Consider the following 23726-nt stretch of genomic DNA (forward strand, 5'->3'; position numbering starts at 1 on the left):
CAGGAAATGAGACTAAACAGAATGGTGGGTTTTGCAGTCAGTAGACCTGGCATTAAATCCTGGCTCTGCCTCTTGTTAATGTGAATAAATTACATAAACTCTCAGTTAGACATGTACATGCCATGTACAAAGCCATGATGGGGATCAGGTCTGTCCACAGAGAACTTAGCACCATGTCTACACATGAGTGTTCTCTTATTTTATAAAATAATTTGCAAATGTGGACCTCCTTGTGTGCCTTCCTATGAAAACTTGCTCTTCCTAGAATGTATCCAGGAGGTGCTGCTGTATTTACTTCAAAGCTGTGCTTTTCCTAAAAAATCTAAACTTGGCAATCTCTTGGGATGAGGTGTGACTGGCGCCCTCCCCTGCCCGTGGAAGGAGCCCAGGCTGACAGTGACCCGCAGTGGCCCACGGCCCCACCTCCCTCATAGCCCTGCCAGGGAGCGTGGCGCCCATCTGAAGCCTCACAGGAAGCTGAAGGGAGAAATTTTCTGAGGTTTCTCTTCTTACTGGGAGGCCTTGAGCAACCATTTTAACTCTCTTTGTTAAGTTTTTCCTCACTTAAGAAAATATTACATTTATGCCAGGGAAATCTTTGAAAATAAGAAACAATACAAACATACATAACCCCACCAGAGAGAGAAACCATCATTAATATTGCCTTCCAGTCTTTTTCTTGGCACATACATATTTGTCTTTATACGTAACGTGGATATTTTACAAAGTTAGGATCATATTCTATGCACTGCTTGGTGATCTGATTTATTCAATTTATATTTTGAAAATTTGGTATTAAACAATCTTTGAAAACATAACTTCCAGTAGCATTCTATCCCTTGACTTCTGCCTCAGTTTTCTCACTTACAAACCAGGTCTCACCGCTCCTTCCCCAGAGGGCCGTGTGGGGCCCCCGCCACCCTCCCATCTGAGCCCCGCCCAGCATCCAGAGGAGACAATGCCTGCACGGTCACTGGGCTGGCCATGAGCCCGGAATCCCTGGACCTGGCACCTCACCTCTGCGTCTCAGGTCACCACCCATACAAAGGTCATGGGTGGAACCCATGGGGTAACTTCTGGGAATGCTCTTGCACAGCACAGGGTAATGCCACCCCACGGTCCCCAACCCACCGGCCTCCTGGCCAGTCCACTGGTCCATCTCCTCAGGGCAACCAGGGAAGAAGAGTAAGTGATAAAGTCCCCCCCACAACCTCTCCCTTTGTTTCACAGTGTTGTAAGATCAGTCCTCTTCCTGGGGCCTCAGGCCAGCCTTCATGTCCCTGCATGGCACACTCACACTGCCCATGCTGAGTACTTTACATATGCCCTCCTTCTCCCTTGGATGTCACATCAGCCCTGAACAGCTGCTGTTCTCTTGGCCTCACTGCTGCCCGTCCTGACAGTTGTGACTGACCACCGGTGAGGAGGGGGATCTAGGTTAAGGAGCAGGGGTCTCTGCTGGGAACACTGCAGGCGGCAGGAGAGCAGGTAGCAGCTCTGGAGGAGGTTTCTAGGAACTGATGGTTTCTGGTCCTGTGACGTGGTGGCGTGGCTGGCTAAAAAATGGTGCAGAGTGAGAGGCCAGCCTAGTACAGGCTATGAACTGTAGCACCAAACTTCAATTTCCAAGTGGAACTGGGGTGAGGGGAGGACGTAGGAACCACCTCTGGCTTGTTTCCTGTGTCCCAAGCACAGTGCCTGGCAAAAGAAGGGCCCTGGGCATTCTATAGCAATATGATTCTGACTACTGGTCGAATGAACGAACGAAAAGTAAATGGGTCACTGAGACTGAATACAGGTGCCCATTAGACACGACCAGCAGGTGTGAAGGCAAGAACACAGTCTGGCTAGTCCGACTCGCCTGCCTGGTAGCAAGAGCGAGGGAAAATACAGGCATTTCTGCCACCTGTTCTGACCCGTTGCCGTGCAGTGGTCTGACAAGGGTGTGCCCTCAGGGACAGCCTGCAGGGGAAGGGAAGCAGCAAGATAGGTGCTCCAGTCTGTCCTAGAGGGATGGCCCAGTCATAGGGGCCTGGCTGGCAGGCAGCAGTACAAGAACCAGGGTTTAATTTATCAGAAGAAATGTCCAGAAGACACTGGTGGGCCCAGGAGACACCCTGGCAGCAAAGCTGCAACAGCTATGCACAGCTGTCCACAGTGGGGAGAGTGGCTTGGCGCGTGCGCTGGCTCCCAGGCCCACAGTCTCGCTTGGGAAAGAGCCAGAAGAACCCAGGCCATGCCTGCAGAGGAGCTGCTCCAAGCTGACCCTGAGAAGGGCCATGACACAGACCCTTGCTTAACAGGACACCCTCGGGTGCTGGTTCCCCAGGCTGACTGCTCCTGGACACGCAGGGGCAGCGCACAGAACGTGCCTCTCACACGTACTCCCCACAGTCAGAGATGATCACCGTCTGCTTTGGCTTTCCATCTTTGCTGCCCTGGGCCTTTGTGGGTGGAACAGAAGAGGGGAAACCAGGGGAGGGAGGGTAAAGATTAAAAGGTGGCTCAGGGACAGCCCCCAACTCCCAGCCTGAGCAGAGGCAGCCTCCTCCTGGAGGCAGCCAGGACTCCTCTCTCCAGGCCACAGGGCGCCCGCCCCAGCTCTCCCACCGGGCTGGGCACCAAGGAAGGGCCCAGGCGGCCACCCACCTCAATCTGCCGCAAGACATCCAGACCTTCTGTGACCTCCCCAAATACCACATGCTTGCCATCCAGCCAATCTGTCTTGTCACACATCAGGAAGAACCGGGAGCCAATGGTGTTTGGGCCAGAGCTGGCCACAGAGAGCAGGCCTGGGGGAGAGAAGGAGCACGTCAGATCCCTCTAGCCGGGCTCCTTTGGCTAGGCCGTCTCAGACTCTGGGAACTACGGACCACATGGATGCCTTGTCTTTCACTCAATCGATATGGTAAGCAGGATTGTTTCAATTATTTTATACTGGTATGTTCTTTCATTCATTCAATAAAAATTTGTCTACTTTGTAACCAGGTCCCCTACTGAGCCCTGGGGACACTGGTCCCAGCTCTGGTGGAGCTTACAGTCTAGTGGAAAAGTCACTCAAGAGAATTGTGCTATGACAGCCATGACACAGTGAAGCCCAGTGACACAGACACCTGTGCAGGGAATGAAAGCACAAGAGGCAGGTGTGTGTGTGTGTGTGTGTGTGTGTATGTGTGTGTGTGTGTGTGAGAGAGAGAGAGAGAGAGAGAGAGAGAGAGAGAGAAAACAAGCACACAGGGATGAAGGTGGGTGGGCCAGGTACCTGCTCTCTCGCCCAGGTTTGGTGGGGCTGAGGGGCATGAGGAGCTGCAGCTGACCTGTGGCGGTGAGAAAGCCCACTCGTGGCTGGGCCTCTGTGCCGTGTGCTCCCTTTGGATAGGGACTGTGTCCCTTTCTACTCTCAATGCCAGACTAGAGAACAGGGTGTCTGACACATAACAGACCAGCCCTGGGCATATGTTTTAAATAGTCAAATACTTATTGTATGTTTACTACGTGTCAGACGCTTTTCCAGAGCACAATGGTGATAAGAAAGCCTGCGTCCTGCCCTCATGAGGCTGACATTCTCAGAAGGGAGACAGAAAAATTAGTAAGAAAAACAAATTTGTAATATAATTTCAGGTAATAAGTGTAATAAAAAATGAAGCTGACTAAAAAGAATGAGATGGCAGGAAAGTCCATTTAGAGGGAGATCAGGGCAGGCCCCTCAGACGAGGTGACCCGTGTGTGACACCTGAAGGAAGTGAGGGGTGAACCGTGTGGGAACCAGAGGAAGAACGCTCCAGGAGAGGACATGGCATTTGCCGAGGCCCTGAGGGGAGTGAGCCCTCGGTGTGTGAGGAACAAGGGGGACCGCGGTGGGGACGGGACGCACGGGGCAGAGTGTGCAGTCAGCGATCGTGGGGAGGTGCCAGGCCCCAGGTCGGTGGGCCCCACAGGACCGGACCTATGAGCGATGTGGCCACGAGGGGCTGTCAGCAGAGCGATGTGATGGGACTTCTGTTTATAAAGCTCGCTCTGACTACCCCTCGGAGACTAGACTACGAGGGTGAAGAGGCAAGAGCAGGAACAGGGAGTGAGCGTGCAGGACCCTGGGGGTGGGGGTGGTGGGGGTGGAGAGAAGCAGCCAGACCAGGAGGTGATCTGAAGACAGATGGATCTGACGTTTGGGTGACGGAGGAGAGGGGTCAAGGATGAGTCCTAAGTTTTTGACTAATGGGCTCGGTGGATGGTGGTGTCACTGACTGAAACAGGGAAGGGGGAGAAGAGTTTGGGGGAGAAGAGCAAGAGCTATGAGGGCCTGAGAAGCGTGGGGTGTCCACGGGGAGAGGACAGGGGGAGACTGGCACGGAGACGGAAATGTGGGCAGATGAACTTGCAGATGTGACTGAGAGCTCTGGAGTGGGATGGGATTGTCTATTGCAGTGTTTGTAAACAAGGTGACACTGCGTCCTCCAGGATACATGCAAACTTCAAGATATGTTTTTGGTCTAATAACGGGGAGTGCTACTGGAATTAGCAGGAAGGGAGCAGGGAATCTAGATGTCCTGCAATGTCCCACCTCATGAAGAATTATTCTTAATCCTGTTAGACTCTGTGCTCTGACAAACACAAAGTACATATGTACATAGATGAGAAAAATCTGTTTATAATGATCTGAGCCTAGAACCCAACTCCCTTTTACATATAAATCCAAAGACTTATGTTGAATTTTTCCAAAATTAAACCTACCATATAAATTGAGGGAACATTTAATTTCTTTTTGTTCCAAATTTTATGAAGAGATTTTCACTGTTTCAGAAAGTCATTTTGATTTCATTGTTTCAGAAAATCACCTTACTGTGACTCTGCCAACAAGACACATCTGCCACACTGCTAACTGTTGCTCCAGGCAGAGGGCGTATGTTGAAGTATTTCATAGCCATAGTTGTGTCCAAGCGTCTAAATACTGAAGTGTATGTCATTTAATTATAAATTACTTCCCTTTAAATTTTCCTTTATGATTATGACATAATATTATTTTCTAAATTACGTATTGGAAGGATGTATTAGCTATGACTTTCACTTCAGCTTAGGAAATTATTAGTTCTAAGAGGTGGGCGCTAGGCTAATGGGTTAAGAACCATCAAGTAAAGAGTGAGTACAGATAGAAAAGAAAATCAAGGGTTGAGCTTTGGGTCCCTCCAACAATTTAGAGGTTGGCAGAAGGAAGAGACAGGAAAAGAGGCTGAGCAGCCAATGAGGTACAAAGAGAATGGAAGACAGATGTGTCCTGCCCGCCAGTGAAGCACAGTATCAAACGCTGCTGAGGCGTGGAAAAAGAGGGCTGAGGTTTGACTGCTGGCAAGAGGAAAGAAACAGAAGCAATGAGTCTACAACTCTTTTCTTTTAAGAAGTTTTGCTAAAAAGGGATCAATGATTTGGAGTGGTAGCTGTAGAGGAAACATGGGTAAACAAAGTTATTCTTTAAAGGTTTCCAGTGTTGCCGCATGCTTGTATGCTGACGGGAGTGAAAGTCCGTGCAGAGGGGGAACGGGAGGATGCAAGAGAGGGAGGGGATGGAACCAGTGTCTGCAGGAGGACAAAGCAGTTCTCTGCTGTTTCAACTGCTCAGCGAAATAAGAAGCATGATCATCAGCTGAGAGAGAGACTGTATGGGGGCACCTCTGGAGGTCTGGGTAGCAAAGAAAAAAAGTGTTTTCTTCTCAGAAAACACTTGGATGAGAATCAATGAGCAACCTGGGAGGGCTGCTGGGCTGCACTCAGGGCGCCCTCAGACCTGTGCTCCTCAGCTTGAAGGGGACCAGTTAGCACCTGTGTGTGCTGTTCTCCAGCAAACAGAGTCTTATACTAGGAGAGGAGGAGAGAGCGAAAGGCAGTGGGGCTGGAGATGAGGGTGAGGGAAGCGCGTCCAGTGATGGGCTGTGGGATGTGAGTGAGACAAAGCGTAGACGTGGGGTGGGGGTAGGTGGATAGTGACTGCGTGGTAAATATGTGATGCATCCAACTACAGAAACCTCAGAAAGAACATATTGTAACAATAATGAAATCTGAGTATGCATTATAGATTATAGTATTCTGTCAGTGTTAATTTTCTGAGTTTCATAGTTATGTCGTGGCAATAACATGTTGAGGTATTTAGTGGCACAGGTACGAGAGGTCTCTAGCTGACTCTCAAATGACTCCCTCCAAAATAAATTATCTATAAATATACACAGTATAAGACAAAAGTGGGGAACGATTGGTGAATCAGGGTAAAAGGTACCTAACGGCTTATGGGGGGAGGGCGGTGCTTGTTCTATTCTTGTAACCATTCTGTAAGCTTAAAATTACATAAAATAGTTACAAAAACAATGACAATACATCACTATAGCAGCAGAACCAGGCTACTATGCCTCTTCCTCTTAAAAAGAGGCAAACATGAACTTGAATAGGCCAAAATAAATAAATAAATAAATAAATAAATAAATAGCCCTTGAGAAGCTTAAAGCTCTAGCCAGGTTGAATGCTTCTCTTCTGTGTACTAGCTGGGTCTCTTCTAGACCCCCGACTCCTCAGCCTGAACCACACAGCCTGTCATCCCCCCTGCATAGCCATCCTGCCTCAGCCTGGCCCCAATCGTCACCACTCACTGATCGAGTCCCACCTCGTCCTGTATGTTGGAGGATAAAGTTCTCTTCATTGAACTTGCCCCCAGTAGACGGGCTTGCCCCGAGTGCCACTGTGGTTCGTGAAATCGCTGCCCTGTCACATGAACTGGGGGATGATGCAGTGGAAGCTGCTCCCTTTGAAGCCAAAGCCCTTCCCGTGGGTGCACAGGCAAAGGAAATTCTCTGGGGTTGAGAAAGGACAAGGTGCTGAAGTAAAAAAAAATCTAACTGGATGGTTAACACTCTAGCTCTCAGAATCTAAAAAAAATACATGTTATGTTTATTTGAATTAAACGTTTAAGTGTGATACTGGCACACAAATAGACTGAATAGACCGGACAACAGATGCAGACCCAGGAACATGTGGAAATTTGGTTATCTCACAAATGTTGGCATCTTAACATCACCAGGGTAAAGACAGACATTTTACAAACTGGTGTGGAAACAAATTAATAAACAGTTGAAAGAGGTGAAATTGGACTCATACCTCATCCCATTGCAAGAATAAATTCTAAATGGGTCACATATCTAAATGTAAAGAAAAAAAAATTACGAGTACTAAGAGTTGATCAAGATCAATTTCCAATAAACTTCTTTCATGCAAATCCCCATGAGTCTGTTTCCCAGAAAAACTAACCTAAAATAGCCAAAAACTGAAAATAAAATCAAGTAGCAGTAACATATTTAAGAAAATGTGAAACACAAAAACTGTCAATAAATAGTGGTTACCTCTGGGAGATGGGCTGCAGATAGTGAGGGGAAAAAAATTTGGCTTTTAATTTACAACCTTAAGAATAATAACTTTCCAGGAAAAACCTGGCAGAGATCTCCTTAACCAAGTGATCCAAGTTAACATCACAAATATTGGAAGTGGCATCAAGTACTTTACACAATGTACTAACAAAGAAACAACATTCTTCTGTGGTATTCCTGCCAAAATACATAATCTAAATCTAATCATGAGGAAGTACCAAAGACAAATTGAAAAACAATCTTAAAACAACTGGTTTGTCCTCTTCAAAGATGTCAAGATCAAGAAAGACAATGGAAAACTGAGAGACTAAATAGACTGGATCACTAAATGCAACGTGTGAATCCCTGTCAAGAAAGAAAAATTGATAAAACTACTATAAAGGACAACATTGCAGTAATTGATGAAATCTGAATGTGGCCTGAAGATGAGTTAAGTGTTGTACTGATGTTAAATTTCCTGATTTTGACAGTTGTACTGTGATCATGTAAGGGAATAATCTTGTTTTCAGGAAATACACTGAATGGAATATAATGTCTTCAACTTCCTCTCAACTGGTATAGGTTGGAAAAAAATATGTAAATAAATAAAATGATAAAGTATAGGAGGCAAAAAGTAAATTAATAAATGGATAAAGGACATATGAGAGTTCCTTGTACTAGTGTTACAGAATTCTTATTTTATATATCTGTTTGAAAATATATCAAAACAAAATTAACACAAAATAAAAGCCAATAAAACCAAACCAGAAGGTAATTTAAATAATCAATAACTTTCAACTGCTTATTCTTTCTAATGGTCCTAATAAGCCTTTATAGAGCTTCAAAAATTCCTGCTTTGCCCTATTTGTTACTAGATGCTGGGATCCAAGATGCCTCAAATAGACCCAGGTAGAAAGAATGTCAAGGGCCCAGGATTCCACACAGCTTCCTCCCCAGCTTGCTCAGCCACCAGCTTCCTGGCCCACCTGACTGGAGTCCTGCTCACCTGCTGTCATAGGGGCATCTGGATGTGGCTGGTTGGCTTGTCCTCAATCTTGATGTCCATGTACACCTGAGGATTCGACCGGGCCTTTTTTGCTGTGGGCTCTCCCTGGGCACGGAAGACACCATTAGGTTAGAGAAGACTCCTTGACTCCCCGAGTAGGACAGTGAGTACTCTTCTGAGCACACGTCCAGAGCCCAACTACAGTGAGCAGGCTGGAGCGAGGTGCTGACCGGGAAGGCCTTGGGCCCCGATGGGGCTGCAGAAGGGAGAGGCCATGGCCACAGCACCCAGCTGGACACCTAGAGAAAGGAGACCTCAGCACTACTCAACTTGAACCCCACCCCGCAGGCATGTTATCTCATCACACTCGCCCTCAGACACCTCGGCTTGCTCCATCCTTCTCTGCAGTCAGAGAACGACGCTTTCCTGGCCCACAATACACAACTCTCAACATCTTCAAACCCCAGCACAAGCCACTCACCTTGGTCCAGTTAAATGGACCTATAATCTTCTTCCTCTGTGCCTAACCCTACACAGTCATAGATTGGCTAAAATAGAAGAGAAGAGAGTGGCCTTCCTGTTTGGGCCTAAGTGCTCAGAAGACAATGGAGGAGGTTGGGCTTTGCTTTGTGCTCCAAGTAGACAAGGCGAGTAGGTAAATAACACATTCAATACAAACCCTCCCATTTATTTGATATTGAAAACTCTATTGACTCTGACCTCTTGTAGTGTGGATAGGTCAAGATATAGGTATTGAACTATCAGACCAAGCACTGGGTCTATTAAGCAAGAAGATATGGTTCCTACCCTTGGTGAATTCGCTATCCAGTGGGGGAGGGTGGCCACAACTGTGAGAGGCACACAGATCCTAGACCGATACAGCCTTGCTTCAAATCTCAGCTCTACCACTTATAAACTGTGTAAGGTTCGACAAAGTTATTTGCCTCACTGTGCTCCAGTTTTGTCCCCTAGAATTGGGAATGATAATAGTACTTATCTCAAAAGATTCTCAATAGCATTAAATATTTGCAAAGCACTTAGAACAGTGCCTGGCATTTGAGCAATAAATATTTACTAAATAAGTAATGTCAAAACAATGCAGTAAATGCTAGGATAGTGGGTACCTCAGAAGCTCAGAGGCCATGGAAGCCCAAAAGAGACCCTATCTCAGTCAGCTGGAGGGTTCTCAAAAGTTTCCTGGACAAGGTAGCAACTGAGCTCAGTTATGAAAGATGAGCAGGAATTATCCAGATAAAAGAGCTGGGAAGGGCATGTTAGGCAAAGGAACTGCTTATGTAAAAATCTGAAGATTTATAGGTAATGATAAATTCTTGTTTCCTAGAATATAAAACGGGATACAATGTAGAGATGAGCAGGGTCAGAACATGGGGAGCCCTTCTTTCATGATGGAGCATGGACTCAATCCTATAGATGAAGGGTCCCTAGAATACTTGAGAGGAGTATCATCAGATCTGTGCTCAGGAAAGGAAGGCAAGGCCTGGAGCAGGGAGACCAGTTAGGAAGCTACTGTCATTATTCACAGGAGAGATGAGAGAAGTTAAGCCAAGGAAATGTGGCACGAACAAAACAGGAGAGCAGAGATTCAAGAAGACTTAAAAGATAAAATTAGCAGGCTATAGCAATGTGTTAGGCATGAAATATGAGGGGGTCTAAGACAACACTGAGATTTCTAGTTTGGGAGACTACGTGGAAGACAGAAAAATTAACTAAGATCAAGCACACAGGAAGACCAGAGTGAAAGGAAAGAGAAAATTTATCTGGGATGTGCTTTATTTATGACGACTGAGACATTCAGGCAGAAATATGTGACTCAGGAAAGAGAAATCAGGGTTAGGACTAGAGATCAGGAAATCATCAGAATATTGAATGATTGTGATAACCATAGACAGGGGACAAAAGTGGCTGAAACTGCACAAAAACAATGTGGAGAGAAGGGGTGAGGAAGGAAAACAGAGAAACACAACTGTTCAGGAGAGAGGAAATGGAGTCCCTGAATTATCCCGAGAAGCAAAAGTCACTGTATCAAAAAGCAGAAGTGCTGAGGCAGGGAGAGCCGGTACCTGGATGCAGACTGAGGGGAGGGGCCTCCCTGGAATCAGGGCAGCAATAGAAAGACAGTGAGCCTGGTGCCAAGGTCTTCAGTAAGGGAGCAGGAAAGATAAGAAGGATGGCGGATGACACTGATAAGGGTAACCCACTGTCCATTCTCATCTCAGACATCCCCTCATTCAGTAGCAATCACAAATCCCCAAGCACACCTAGAGCCCTACACAGATGAGAAACCCAAAGCTTCTCCATTCAATTCACCCAACATCACCCACAAGAGAAGCGCCCTGGGTGGCTGTGCCAGCCTCTCCTCTGGAAGCACAGCCTCCAATCTCACCTCCTGCGTTTCTGCTTTGGGAAGCTCTGACCTTTTTTCTTCTTTACTCTCTTCTAGTCTTCCCAGATAAATTCTTCAGCCAGTAGTTATCTGACTAAACTGAAGGGAAATAATCAAAAGAATGTAAGAGATTCAAGCTATCATCCAGCTAATTAGCTATGTCCAGTTCTTTGCAGCTTTGGTCAGCAAAGCAGACACACTAAATGGCTCTCACAGGCTGCAGTTAGCTCTTAGGAACTCCCAAGGCAAGGAGAGTTCTCACTGGGAAATGTCAAACCTTCAAGTCCAGGTCTTAGGAGAGGTAGATGAGATAAGGAGGACTAAGTGAAGCCAAAAGGTAAGTCCCAGGCCTGGTCGAGGTGGGAAGGGCACCTCGTGAAGAGAGAGGCACCTAGTTTCAGAGTGACAGAGTGAGAAAGACTTGCCTGGCTATTGCTGGCTTGAAGATGGGAGGGGCTGAAAGCCGAGTGATGTGGTCGATCTCTAGAATCTGGAAAAGGCAAAAAGAATCTCCCCTAGAGCCTCCACAAGGAACGCAGCCCTACTGATACCTTGATTTTAGCTCAGAGAGAACCTATTTTGGACTTCTGATGCCTAGAACTGTAAGATAACACATTGGTATTGCGTAATCCACTGAATTTGTGCTGATTTGTCATGGCAGCAATAGAAATTCAAATCATTTCCTTTTGAAGCACCCAACCTGTCAGTTAGTGGATTTAACTTTACAAGAGCATCACTTTTCAATGGACTAGAGCCAATCAATGACAGCAGTTTTTCATAATCACTTTCAGGCACTTCATGAAACCTTGCCTCTTATGCGAGATTTACAATTTTACCTTGCAATTAATTTACACTCTATTTGCAGTATTTGCCCTAGACTAAAGGTCAACAAACTTTCTGAAAAGGGTTAGACAGTAAATATTTTAAGTTTTGTGGGCTACATACAGCCTCTGCTGTTTTTTTTTTCCCCACAACCCTTTAAAAATATAAGAACCATTTAGCTCATAGGCCACACAAAAATAGCTGCAGGATGGATTTGGCCCATGGAATGTAGTTTCCTGACCCCTGATGTAGATACAAAACAGTTAGGGAGAGACTAGCTAACAAAGATGGTTGGTAATTATACAAATGTTAAATAGGGAGGATGTCTGAATAAGAATTAATTTCATATGTAGCCAGTGGATAGTGAATACTTTCAAATAATGACAACTTTTCCTTCCTATAGAACTTTGAAACTGTGCACACTGGAAACACAATGTGTGCATGATGGTCCTGTGTAAAGTAGCACCAAATAACAACTTTAGTAAAAAGCAAAGATTATCAGCCATACCCTGTCGTCGATAGCAGCTGCAGCATCCTGCCAAAAGAAAACAAGGGAAAGGTTCATGTTTGCAGTTCAATGTGCAGTTCAACTCTTCTTGTAGTTAAGCATTTAAATAAAAACTCAGTAGCACAAGCACAGGAAAAGATACATTTTCTCTTCCTTCCTGCCTAGACTATATGTACATATTCAACAAAGAATATGTACTAACTGCTAGTTAGAGCTGCTGGTATGTGAGTGTGCCCAGGTTACGGAGACAGAGGAAACACACAGGGAACAGGAACTAGCAATGTCAGGTCAGAAGGCTCTGTAGGGCCTGTCTTCCACATGCTGACTTTATGTGGGGAACTTTGAGCTAGGCCTGGTAGGCCTTCCTTCAATTAGAATTTCCTGTCCCTTGGCAACTGTTACCACCAAGTCGTTATAAAGGATTGAAGGGTCCCCCTAATTTTACATCCCTAATTTTACATCCACCTAATTTTATATCTACCCAAGCCTCAGAATGTGATCCTATTTAGAAACAGGATCTTTGCAGGTATAATTAGTTAAGATGAGGTCATACTGGATTAGGGTGGGTCATAAATCCAATGAGTGGTTCTTTACAAGAAGAGAGGACACACACACATGCAGAGAAGAAGGCCATGTGAAGACAGGGGCAGAGACTGGAGTGATGCAGTTATAATCCAAGGAATGCCAAGGATTGGCAGGAGCCACCAGAAACCAGGAAAGATTCTACTCAGAGCCTTCAAAGGGAGCATGGCCCTGCCGATACCTTGATTTTGGACTTCCAGCCTCCAGAGTTGTATGAATAAATTTCTGTTGTTTTAATCCACCCAAATGGAGAGTGGCATCTTTTGTAACCAAAGACAACAGCAACGCTCATTAGTCAAATACTAAACAGGGAAAATTTCTTCTGCCAACTCAAATTCAACAAAAGCAAATCCTTGGTGCTTTTCTACATATGTAGGCAATAGGGGGAAACATGCCATATTTGAATGTCATTTAAAAATTAAAAATATAATTTTCAGATTTTTCTTGGTTTAGTTAACAAAGCTTCCAGAAATATTAAAGTTATTTTGTTTAAGTCATATACCTAAATAGTAACTACATTTTTAAACTTTGTAGTATCCAATTCTACCACTATAGAATTTAAGCCTTAAGTTACTTTCCAAGCATTCTGATAACCTTAGTTTACAAGACTTATAGAAAGTAGAAAAAGTTGTTTATCTATCAATTATTCATTCCAACTGAGCATTAACCATACAAAGCACTGACTTCACAACTCAGGTAACTACTAAAAAGGGAGCGCAGTGCCTGTCTTCAGAAAAAAAAATCATTTTAGTTGGGAGAGAACAAGAGCAATAGGAGTTACTAATTTATAGAACTAGAGGTAGAAGCCGCCCCCCCGCAAAAGCCAGTCTTACCGTTTTATTTTAGAACTGAAGAACTTAGGGCTCAGAGAGTTTAAGTGTCACACACAAAGTGGTTAGAACTCCTATCTTAAAAAATAACAACCAAGGATCAAATAGAAACATGTACTCTATCTGGGATCTCAACTGAAGGAAAACTCACCCAAGTGAACAGCTGTCAAGACTCCATTGTTGAGGATGTGCTTTCCTGCTGCCCTCTACTATTTAAAATTACAGCTGGCAAGACGGGAAGTCTGGTCAGCAGATACGGTGGGGGTACAGCTACCCAGCAGGTGGTATGAAACAACACCAAGATTTTTTAAGATTTTCCTAAGACTATCTTCTTATTGATTCTTACTACAGAGTTGATATATTAAATGATCAGAAATCAAAACCCCCAAATAGTTCCAATGTGGAGAAAGCCTTTCCTCAAATCCAACAAATTGTCAATCTCTGTAAATTTCTGCCCAGTCATACCACCATCCTGGTTTTGTTGTCCTCAGAACAATCGTTTTCCATGACCAAGATCCCAGTAATGCTGACCTACAGAGACATTATCCTGAATTTCATTACATACCAAACATACACAGAGTGCACGACTTAACATTTTTTTCTCAAGTTCTTTCCCTGGCATTAGGAATCTGAACATGAGACACTGAAAAGACTGACCTGTTTTACAATCCAGTGGAATCTGTATATCTGTTATGTCTCCAAAAGGAATAAAAGCAGCATGAAGAACTTTGTCATCCAACTCTGCAAGTCAACCTGCAAAGACACCAAGCAACTTCTGAATAAATGTCCTCTGCACTCTTGGACATTCTGAACTAATGTCCTCTGCACTCTTGGTAATGCTGCTGCAACAATTTTAGCAAGACAGCTACAGGGAAGAAAAGGAAGGGTCCCTACAGTCTTTTGGATATACAAAATTACTTCTCCCCATCCCTCTTTAGACCTACATCTAGCCCCAGATCACTATTACAGCTTCTTAAATATGGGCTCACCACCTTCAGTTTCTCTTGCTCCTCTATACAGCCATTAGAATGATTCCAAGAAAGTGCAAACCTGATTACATCACTACTCTGCTTAATATTCCCAAAAGCTCACCAATGTCCACAAATTCCTTAGCATGGCATGTAAGACCTTCATAACCTGAGCCCTGACCACCTCTCTAACCTCTTTTCCCCTCACTTTTCCAGCACAAACTATTTGCCTTAAATGCTAGACCGCTTCACCCTTCCGGGCTTTTGCTCTTGCTGCTCTCCATTCAGGCAACAGCCTTGCGCCCATTTTGGATGCCTCCCTACCTCCTGATATTTCACAGCCAGCTCTGGATTCAGTGCCTCCAGGATGCTTGCCCTCACTTTTCCAGATGTAAAGGAAAGCCCTGGCTTGACCCTCTTCAGCCGACCCTCTTCGATTTTATCACTATCGGTCATACAATTACATCGTAGTGTTCACCAACCCCCACAGTGAGGCTGTTTCCATAATTCTCCGGCTATTCTGGGAATGCCTTCATCTAAGGAGATAGGTCTGCGAAATTTATGGAATACATGGGAATTAAAGTTTGGAATGCGGTCCGAGGTCACAATAAGTATCACTACTTTTCTGGGTACGGAGTCAGAGAGAAAACGGCAGCGCTAGGACCGGCAAAGCCGATAGGTCGCGAGCGCCATTCTCAGGCTGAGGGGGTAAAGCCCCATAAGAGACCGGCCTGGGACGCTGCGTACCACCTAGGGCCACCCCCAAACTCAATTCAATTGAGGCCTCGCCAGTGAAGTCCCCATACCGGGTCTCCCACGTAGAGCACCTCTTGGAGGCAGCCATCTTGCCTCCACAGCTCTTCCGCCGGAAGCCAGCACCCGAGCCCCGCCCCCTTGCCGGCCAGCGCAGATGCTGCCGCATGAGACCAGGTCGCGCTAGCTACAGCAGCGGTAACCATGGTCATCAGGAAATGGGGTGGATCAATGTAAATTGCGCCTTTACGATAGTTAAGGTGGGGGGGGGTCAGACCTTAAGTAAAAGGGGAGCCCTCCGAAAAGGAAGAACATTCCCAGGAAAAGGACTGCATAAGGACCTGCGGAAGGACTGCCTGCCAAGCTCAACGAAGGGGAAAAGGAAGTGTTCCTGGAGGACAAGGAAGGCAAGTAGACCGACTGGTTGACCTTAGCCAAGTTATGGTCATTTTGAAGACTACAGGAACCACGAAACACTTAGGACTTCAGCACTTGCTTGCTTTCGTCACTCAAACCTATCTCCCAAGCCTTCCATAATCTGCCAAAAGAAACTGTAGTTGTAGAATCTGGGAAGTTAGACCTCCTGATCTCTATGTGGGACAAACTGTCCTTAAGATAGAAAGGATTGACAACACCCCACCAACACATCCAGGAGGGGTGGGCCAGGTTCTGCATATCTCATCATATGTCCAGAAATGTGCCAATTTGCATTAGACCCAAGGTCTGCTCTGATCAGGCTCCTGTTCCATTAAATTAAATGGTGGCCAATACAAATGTTCCCTAATAAAATGCAATGAGACTGTTCTGTACACCTAGCTAACCCAAAATAGTTTGCTTATAACTGTCAGGAAAGGATGCTAGGCTATACAGAACTTCATTTGATTCTATTTACATTTTAAAATTACTTTCAGTGAGAACAGATTTCTAGGATAAAACTGTGTGGTCAAAGTAAAACAGATAAGACAGAGGCAGTTTTATGGAGATTTTTTTCTTTATTGAGAAACTTAAGACTTGGGTACATCAAATAAAACCAATTTGGCGGCGGGGGGGAATCAAAACCCACAATAGGAAAAAAAAAGTTAACACTGTCTGGGTCACAGCAGAACCCAGAGGATATATTTTTTAATTGAAAAATTCTAGGTGCTTCATAATTGACCTTTTGATACAAAATGACCTATTAAATTTGCAATTTGTGGTTCTTGGTGTTGAGGTCCATAGGACAAGCTAGGAAGTCTTCAAACCTTGAGCTGAATTCCATGAGGGGTTATTTGGCTTTAGAATCCTGAAAAGAAAAGCACCAATACAAATAATCAAAAGAACCTCAGAGATTCACTGAAATCTCCGGCTGATAAAAGAAGGTATTGTAGAGAAGGGTTTCTCAACCTCGGTGCTGACATTTTGGCCAAGATAAAATTCTGTTGGGGCCGTCTCCTGTACAGTGTAGATAAAATGTTTAGCAGCATCCCTGGCCTCTCCTCACTAGATGCCAGTGACACATCGCCAGTTGTGAGAACCCCAAATGTCTCCTGACATTGGCACATGTCCTGAGGGGGCACTCCTGGTTGAGAACCACTGACTTTGAGGTTAGCTATGGTCTGTAAGGGCCCACCCCTCACCCTTCTATGCCATCTTGTACTCAATCCATCTAGTTTTACAATTCTCTTGCTTAAAATTCCAAATGACAGGCCAAGAAGCCATTGCTATGCCAATTCAACCCAAACCTCGATGGCAGTTCTGGCCCTTACCACATGCACTTTCCCCTTTGTCTCTGCTCACTTGGTTCTCTCCCCATCTGGAGGCACCTGCTCGTTCTTGTCAGAGGTCTTAGCTAAGCTTCACTCACCCAGTCCCCTGCAGATAGGGGCCATGGTTCCCAAGCCCAGAAGTCAACTGGAACACACCTTGTAACTGGTCAAGTGTGTGTCTGTCTCTCCCACTCTGACACCAAGTCCTGTGACCACTGTATTCCCAGAGCTAAGCAGTGGCTGACCTCACCAATCTCAAGCCAAATCAGGAAGATGCTCATAGAAATGCAGCTGTGGGATGTTTACGACACTGGTATATGTCATCATTCCAGAACAAAAAAAGATGATTCTTGAGAAGTCTGCTTATAACTCAAGAAAAGATAAGCTATACAGAACTCCTAACTACATGCTCTTTATTGAGAAAACTGTTGTTTGTTCCTTATAATTCATAATCTGTACTTTTCTTCATATTAACTCATTCAGATGACAGAAAAAACCCAAGTGACAGCCTGCCCAAGTTATCAGGTTAAATGGCAGAAACATGGCTTTACACATTGTCCCTAATCTTTACACACTGTCCATAAATCAAAACCATTGCAGAAAACAAAAATAGCCAGACATACGGTTTTTCCTTGTCTAAGAGGTAGCAGCAGCAACAGCGCCCACCTTCTGGGCAGCTTCTTTCTTGGCATGATGAGCCTGTAGAACCGCCACAGCTTCATCCACCTGTGAGAAATCTCTAAGTGGTCAGCGACAACGAAGGAGTGCCCCTCCATCCCTTCTCCTGGTGATCACTTTCTCAAATACCCACACTACAGTAGCCCGTTCTCTCTGCCACTCCTAGGGGTCCAAGGCTATCTGTCATCCTCCCCCTGAGCTTAAGCCACAGGGTCCGAGGACCAACTGGCTCACCTTGGAGCGGAGAGACTCGGGGGACTCTAGCATGTGTAGCAGCTCGGAGTTGTCGATCTCCAACAGCATTCCCGTAATCTTTCCAGCCAAATTTGAATGCATGGTTTGGATGAGTGGGAACAAACGTTCTCCTGTGGGAAGATACTGAAGTAAAAACCAGGTCTAATCTCTGTAAAGAATGGACACTAGTGTCCAGGTCAGTACCAGGTTCTGGCCCCGCTTTTGCAAGCACATAGGTCACTCACCCAGCATCTGCTTCTGTTCTTGGGGGGGTGCTGCAGCCAGCATGGAGGCGGTCAGGGGCTCCTGGCCCTGCACGTGGACTGCAGGCTGAGGTGCCTGGGAACCAGAAGCAGCAGTGAGTTAGCATGAAGGAAAGGAAACTTAACAGTGGTCAAGAGCCTGACCATTCGACATCTGAAACTGTGTGAAAGAGAAGGAGGTCTGTCATTGCCATCAAGGAACTAACTGTAGTCTTGAGGGATGGACAAAGTGAGGTGAGGGACACACTAGTGTGGGCGTCAAACAGCCAATTACAATAACAGCATGCTATTAGAAGGGAAGAGAAACAAACAAAAATCCTACGATGCTTATAATTTACCCAAGGTTACCCAAGAATTCAAAACCTTGTTAATAAATAAGGTACAGAGAATATCTGTATGTGTAGCCTTTTCCTGAAAACCAGTTTTCCTCTAGGGTGAATTCCCAGTAGAGATTGGGTCAAAGGGTGTGATTATCAAACCATTTTATCATTATATCCCACAACATCTTTACTGTAGCAAATGTTTTTATATCAGATGCTTGAGAACCCTCAACATGCAATGTTAATGCTAGTCGTAGTCCTAAAAGTAGGGCAAAAAATATTTCACATAGCATCAAGTTTTGAGAAATATCAAACTTGGCACGGAGCAGGAGGAAGCAGCTCATGGATCAATCACAAGGCTGAGTGTGGCTACTCTGAGCAAAGTGCACCTAAGCTTTTCAACAAACTAGTTGCACCTTGGCTTGCCTGGGAGGCATAGCTCCAGAGATGCAGGTTCCAGCTTAGAAAATCTGCTATCTAGGTCCAACTCCTTGACCCCAACTCGACACCTCTAAAGCTGAACTTTTCTGAAAGATGGAAGTTCTTTACTGCCTTAATGTACTGATCATCTTGAACAGCAGCTAAGGATCAACTAGGCCAATGGAGGTAAAAATGAAATGAAAGCTCAAAGAGCTGCCTGAGCACATGTATATTGTAAAAAGGAGAGCAGGAATCAATCACTGGACATCTCATCTCTTCTGGGGCACTTCTGAGTGACCTGTTACTGGGAAGAACACTTTCAAGCGTTCTCTCCCACTAGAGTCCCTCAAGGGCAGTGTCATCACATAGGACACAGCATCCTCACACAGAGCAGGCATTTAATATCTGTTGAAGGAATCAAAGCAAGGCATCTTGTAAATAGTGTGGCAATAGGGGAAATCCTTTTAGTGTTTTGTGTGGTGGACCTCACCTGCAGTGGCTGTATGGCAGGGTGAGGGCTGCGGACACTGGAGGCATACTTGTAAGGTGCAACAGCCCGAGGAGCAGCGGTAGCCACAGCAGTACGAGGTGCTAAGTTCTGCACCGCTGTAGGAACACCTTAGGAAAAGAACAAGTAAAATTAAAGCCCATCGGTCTGGGCAAAGACCCGTCAAATCCCATCTTTCCCCATTCTGTGTGCATCCAATACCACCTCCAGACTGGCAGCTGTCAGTCAGCCCTTGCTGGGCGGCACCAGCCCCACCAAAGTCCATAGCCAAGCGGTCCGGGCACTCAGACCCTACAACAGACCAGCAAATGCACATCAGTGTTGGCAGCAGATGTCCAACTGGCCACGTCCCACGGAAGAAGAAATTCCAAAGCATGTTCACACAACACATCACACATAGGGCCTCTAGTGCTACTTTCAAGAAACAGCCAACAGATAACATACAACTCTTTCCACCTCTCAGAATACAGAACACAGTCTGGAAAAAAAAAACAACAAACAAACAATTTCCTTAACTTTTCCAAGTCCACCCAAAAGAATGGGCTGCCTCTGTAGTCATACAGCCAAGAGAGTTCTACAATACACCTCTTTCACACATGTCACCAATGAGCAAAGACTCTTAAAAGTAACCAACACTCGTAGAATGTTATTTCTTTGCTCCTTAAGTACCTACCTAAGCACACAGCTAAGATTACAGAACCAGGGCTAGAAGATGAGCCCAGCAAAGTGACTAACCCTGGGCAAAGCCTAGGTATCCTGACTCCCTCCTCCCCAGGCCACACTTCTCAAGGCCAGTTTGCTCACCGACTCTCTGAGCGGTAGTAGGGAGGCCACGAGAGGCCGGAGCATTACCAGTTGGAGCCAGATGGCGAAGAGCTGGACGAGGCCCAGACTGGCGTATAGCACTTGGCATTCCTTGGAAGCCTGGTGAAAGACAAAAATGGCACATCGTTGAGGAAGGATGTGGCTCAGAACCTAGGCTGCACCTCAGAGGGAGCAAGGAGAGGCAAAAGAGGTCAGGGTATATATATCCTGGGTGATCAAATCCCTGTTCCCCACCACCTACCTTGAGGTCTCCCACCTTGCTGCCAGCGTGGATTAGGCCTCATCTGTGCTAACTGGTTAGGTGTATAATATGGAGGTCTTCCTTGAGCCTGTAAGAAAGAGAACCCAAGCCTCTTCATTTTAAGGACCTGAGTCCACACTAGAGAAATACTTCAACTCACTACCAGGCCTTGGCTAATTATTTGGGTAGAGGCTCTCTAATCAAAGGCTTGGCGGGAAGGTCAGTCAGTGGAGATTCTTTACCCTTGCCCGTATGTGTGACCATGAATAAGTCTTTTCTCATTTTACCTTAAGGACCCTTACTCTGACATTCTAGAATTCTGATATCCCATAACCCCTCTCCCAACTACTGCAGACTACACGAGCAGTTGTGAGTGGGCAGGCTCCAAAGAGCCATGAACATATAGCAGACCCACCTGTGGAACTGCTGGCACAAAGTAGCCGCCAGCTGCAGGCTGGAATTGATTTAAGATGGCATTGGCAGGGAGTGCTCTCATTCCGGCCACCCGCTGCATATATTGGTTGGTCAGGTGAGCCTTTCGCTCTTCCTTCCTCTGGGCCAGGGCAACATACAGTGGCTTGGAGCCCACGATGCGTCCATTCATCTCAGTGACCGCTTTGGTTGCCTCTTCAGGAGATGAGAAGCAGACAAAGCCAAACCCTTTGCTTCTCCCATCCTCCAGCATTACCTACAAAAAGAGACCAGCTTCTTAAGAAAAAGGTGTTCTATGTTGGGGCAGCTATTAAGAGCCAGAAAACCTGGGTTCTGCTGCAAGAATCACCATTTCTAGAAGAGGGGTTCTCAGCCCCATCCCGGCATGTACCCCAGGCCAATTAAGTCACAGCTCTCTAAGGGTAGGACCTACACATTTTCTTTGTTAGATACCCAGGTGATTCTAAAGTTCTCAAACACAAGTCTACAGCCATGCCACCCTGAACGTGCCTGATCTTGTCTGATCTCAGAAGCTAAGCAGGGTCGGGCTTGGTTAGTATTGGATGGGAGACCACCTAGGAAGACCAGGTGCTGTTCCCAAACACTATGATATGGCTAATGGTTAAACCAGGAACCCAAAGACATTTCCTGATACCTAGCAGTATGGCTACATCTGGGTACCCACAAGAGAGCTGAACAGTATTATCAAGCAATTTAATTGCAGAACTCAGCAGCCTAAGGCTTTAGTGAATAAAACTTTAATGAGCTCTTAACACAATTAGAATATGCTTTTGAAATACCACAGGAGTTAAAACCAATGACTGCCACCATTAATTCAATGGGAATAACAGAGCAGAAAAATGACCAGCTGGGAGACACTTGAATTCTAGACCCAGCTCTGCAATTTCTAAGCTGTACAACCTTAACAAATCACTTAACTTGCCTTCTCTGAGCCTCAATGTCATGCTATACACTAAAGTAAACAGCTACCTGTCTACTGGTTCAGGCACTCTTTTTCTAGATAGTTGGTTGTTCACAAATAGTTCTTTTTCTCACTTGAAAATGTTATTTATTGCTTTCCCTGGCCTATCTCTTCAGAAGCATTGATAACAATATGACTATGTTCTTGGCACCATTATGTTTGTCTTAGCTCACTGCCTGGAGAGCCTTCTGAAGTGGAGGACATGAAAGTAAAGATGTGTATCAAACCAACAACTCTCTACCAATGAGGTGAGCCAATAAAGTATGTGTGTGACACCTTGCTCTTGAAAATGGTGCCTGTGAAATTTCAAGATATGGTTCTTTTGTCCTCTTCTTGCAAATGCCAACTTGACTACTAAGCTGATAAACAAGGAGAAACTAGCATTCCTTGCACTGATGGAAGCCAGTCGAGGGGGTGATAAGAAAGGGCAAGAAACTAGAAACATCCCACAGGGCAACCTCTGATCAATTCCCTGATACACTGATGCTGCTGCTTCCAGGCTGAGAGTGACTTAAGCTAAGGGCCAGGGCGCGGTCACCTATAGTCTTTATTGACCCAGTTGGCCTCCCTCCTCATCACTTAAAGGACTTTGTGACATCTATTGCACCTCTGCTGAGCAAGACTAGTGTCTGCATCAAGCTATGACCCAAAACTTTCAGATGCCATCAGTTCTCATCACATTCTCAAAGAGCCAAGGACACATAGTACACTATCCTCATGTAATCAGTATTCTCTTGCTCAAGGACCAAAATTCCTTGACTTTAAAATCCTCAAAATACCTTTGTTCAGGGATAAAGTGTGGCAGAGTTGTAGAGACAGGCCCCAAGACAAATGGAAAACAACCCGTCTGGATTTCCTCTGCTCTTACTGTAGCACCATCTGTCCCCACACCAGCACGAAGCAGCAAAGAATGGGAAAGATTCAGGTGCAGAGAGGGACCGGGTCAGATTTGTCTCCATATTCCAGTGCTTGGGAGATAGCATAGTAATGACCCAATGAATTCTCATTCTGCAGAACATACATTCAAATGGGTAATTAAATGCCAGGAGGAATTTGCTAGATTAATGTGGTAGCTACTCTCAAAAATGAACACAACTTAGATCCTATTCCTTCAATGAAACAAATGCCAATAAATTGCTAAAAGATTATACAACTTCTGCTTTCAGTCTCAGAACCTCAATATAAAATACCTTGGCACTAGTGATGGATCCAAAAGGAGAAAACTCTTTCCTTAACTTCTCATCATCAATGGTGTCATCCAAGTTCTTAATGTAGAGATTCACCCCCTGCAGCAGAAGGATCACTGTTAGTTGCACTTCTATACCCCCATATATTCCCTAAGACAGTGGTTCTCAAAATGTGGTCCCCAGACCAGCAGCATCAGTATCTTTGAGTACATGATTGAAATGTAAATTCTCAGGCCAGAATCCAAACCTAATGAATCAAAAACCCTGAAGCCCAGCAATCTGGGTTTTAACAAGCCATGCAGGGGAGTCTGATGCAGGCTTGAAGTTGAGAAACTACTGTCCCTCAGATTCTGATAGGAGCATCAATGCATTCACATGCTATTATCATTTTCCTCATAGATGCTGGCTGACCACTCAGCCCAGCAGAGTTCTTGCCACCATTCCAAACAAAGGGGTATCATTTAAGTAAAAAAAAAAAAAAAAAACACCCACATAATTAAGAACAGATTGAGGATTCCAGATCAGAATCTCTAAATGAATAAAATTAATCTCTTTGGTTTTCGTCCTAGAATTTCTACTGTACCTGGTAGGCATATCCTTTTAAACCTGACAATCTTGAGAGAAATGAGAGGAAGC

The 23726-nt window shown here is 45.2% G+C and overlaps 1 protein-coding gene, 1 long non-coding RNA gene, 1 other non-coding gene and 2 pseudogenes across 12 annotated transcripts in view; 1 reads left to right on the forward strand and 4 right to left on the reverse strand.

The window, feature by feature from the left end:
• Window positions 1–660: 660 nt before the first annotated feature.
• Window positions 661–10891, reverse strand: LOC102886359 (annotated as a pseudogene).
• Window positions 10892–11217: 326 nt separating this feature from the next.
• On the reverse strand, window positions 11218–15280 carry LOC107196385. Its single transcript, XR_003047318.1, has 4 exons — window positions 14827–15280; window positions 14192–14287; window positions 12123–12149; window positions 11218–11282 (listed from the first exon to the last, which is right to left on the reverse strand). It is a non-coding gene; the product is annotated as an uncharacterized LOC107196385 (long non-coding RNA).
• Window positions 15281–16227: 947 nt separating this feature from the next.
• The window catches only part of PABPC4 (poly(A) binding protein cytoplasmic 4), a 14878-nt gene continuing 7379 nt past the window's right edge, over window positions 16228–23726 (reverse strand). Inside the window, exons 7-16 of one of the 10 annotated variants that reach the window (XM_025049027.1) lie at window positions 23094–23189; window positions 20905–21177; window positions 20505–20577; window positions 20276–20347; window positions 19628–19714; window positions 19406–19533; window positions 18158–18251; window positions 17913–18043; window positions 17624–17726; window positions 16228–16537 (exon numbers count right to left, since the gene is read on the reverse strand). In XM_025049027.1, the coding sequence (XP_024904795.1) occupies window positions 17637–17726; window positions 17913–18043; window positions 18158–18251; window positions 19406–19533; window positions 19628–19714; window positions 20276–20347; window positions 20505–20577; window positions 20905–21177; window positions 23094–23189 (1044 nt within the window). In that variant the 3' untranslated portion in view covers window positions 16228–16537; window positions 17624–17636. The other 9 variants (XM_015596509.2, XM_006903954.3, XM_025048970.1 and 6 more) reach the window with 9 other exon arrangements.
• LOC112469540 lies at window positions 21404–21521 on the forward strand (annotated as a pseudogene).
• LOC112470088 lies at window positions 22698–22832 on the reverse strand. Its single transcript, XR_003042825.1, has one exon. It is a non-coding gene; the product is annotated as a small nucleolar RNA SNORA55 (small nucleolar RNA).

The sequence above is a fragment of the Pteropus alecto genome, unplaced genomic scaffold (assembly GCF_000325575.1).
Source record: "Pteropus alecto unplaced genomic scaffold, ASM32557v1 scaffold170, whole genome shotgun sequence".
NCBI classification, from domain to species: Eukaryota; Metazoa; Chordata; class Mammalia; order Chiroptera; family Pteropodidae; genus Pteropus; species Pteropus alecto.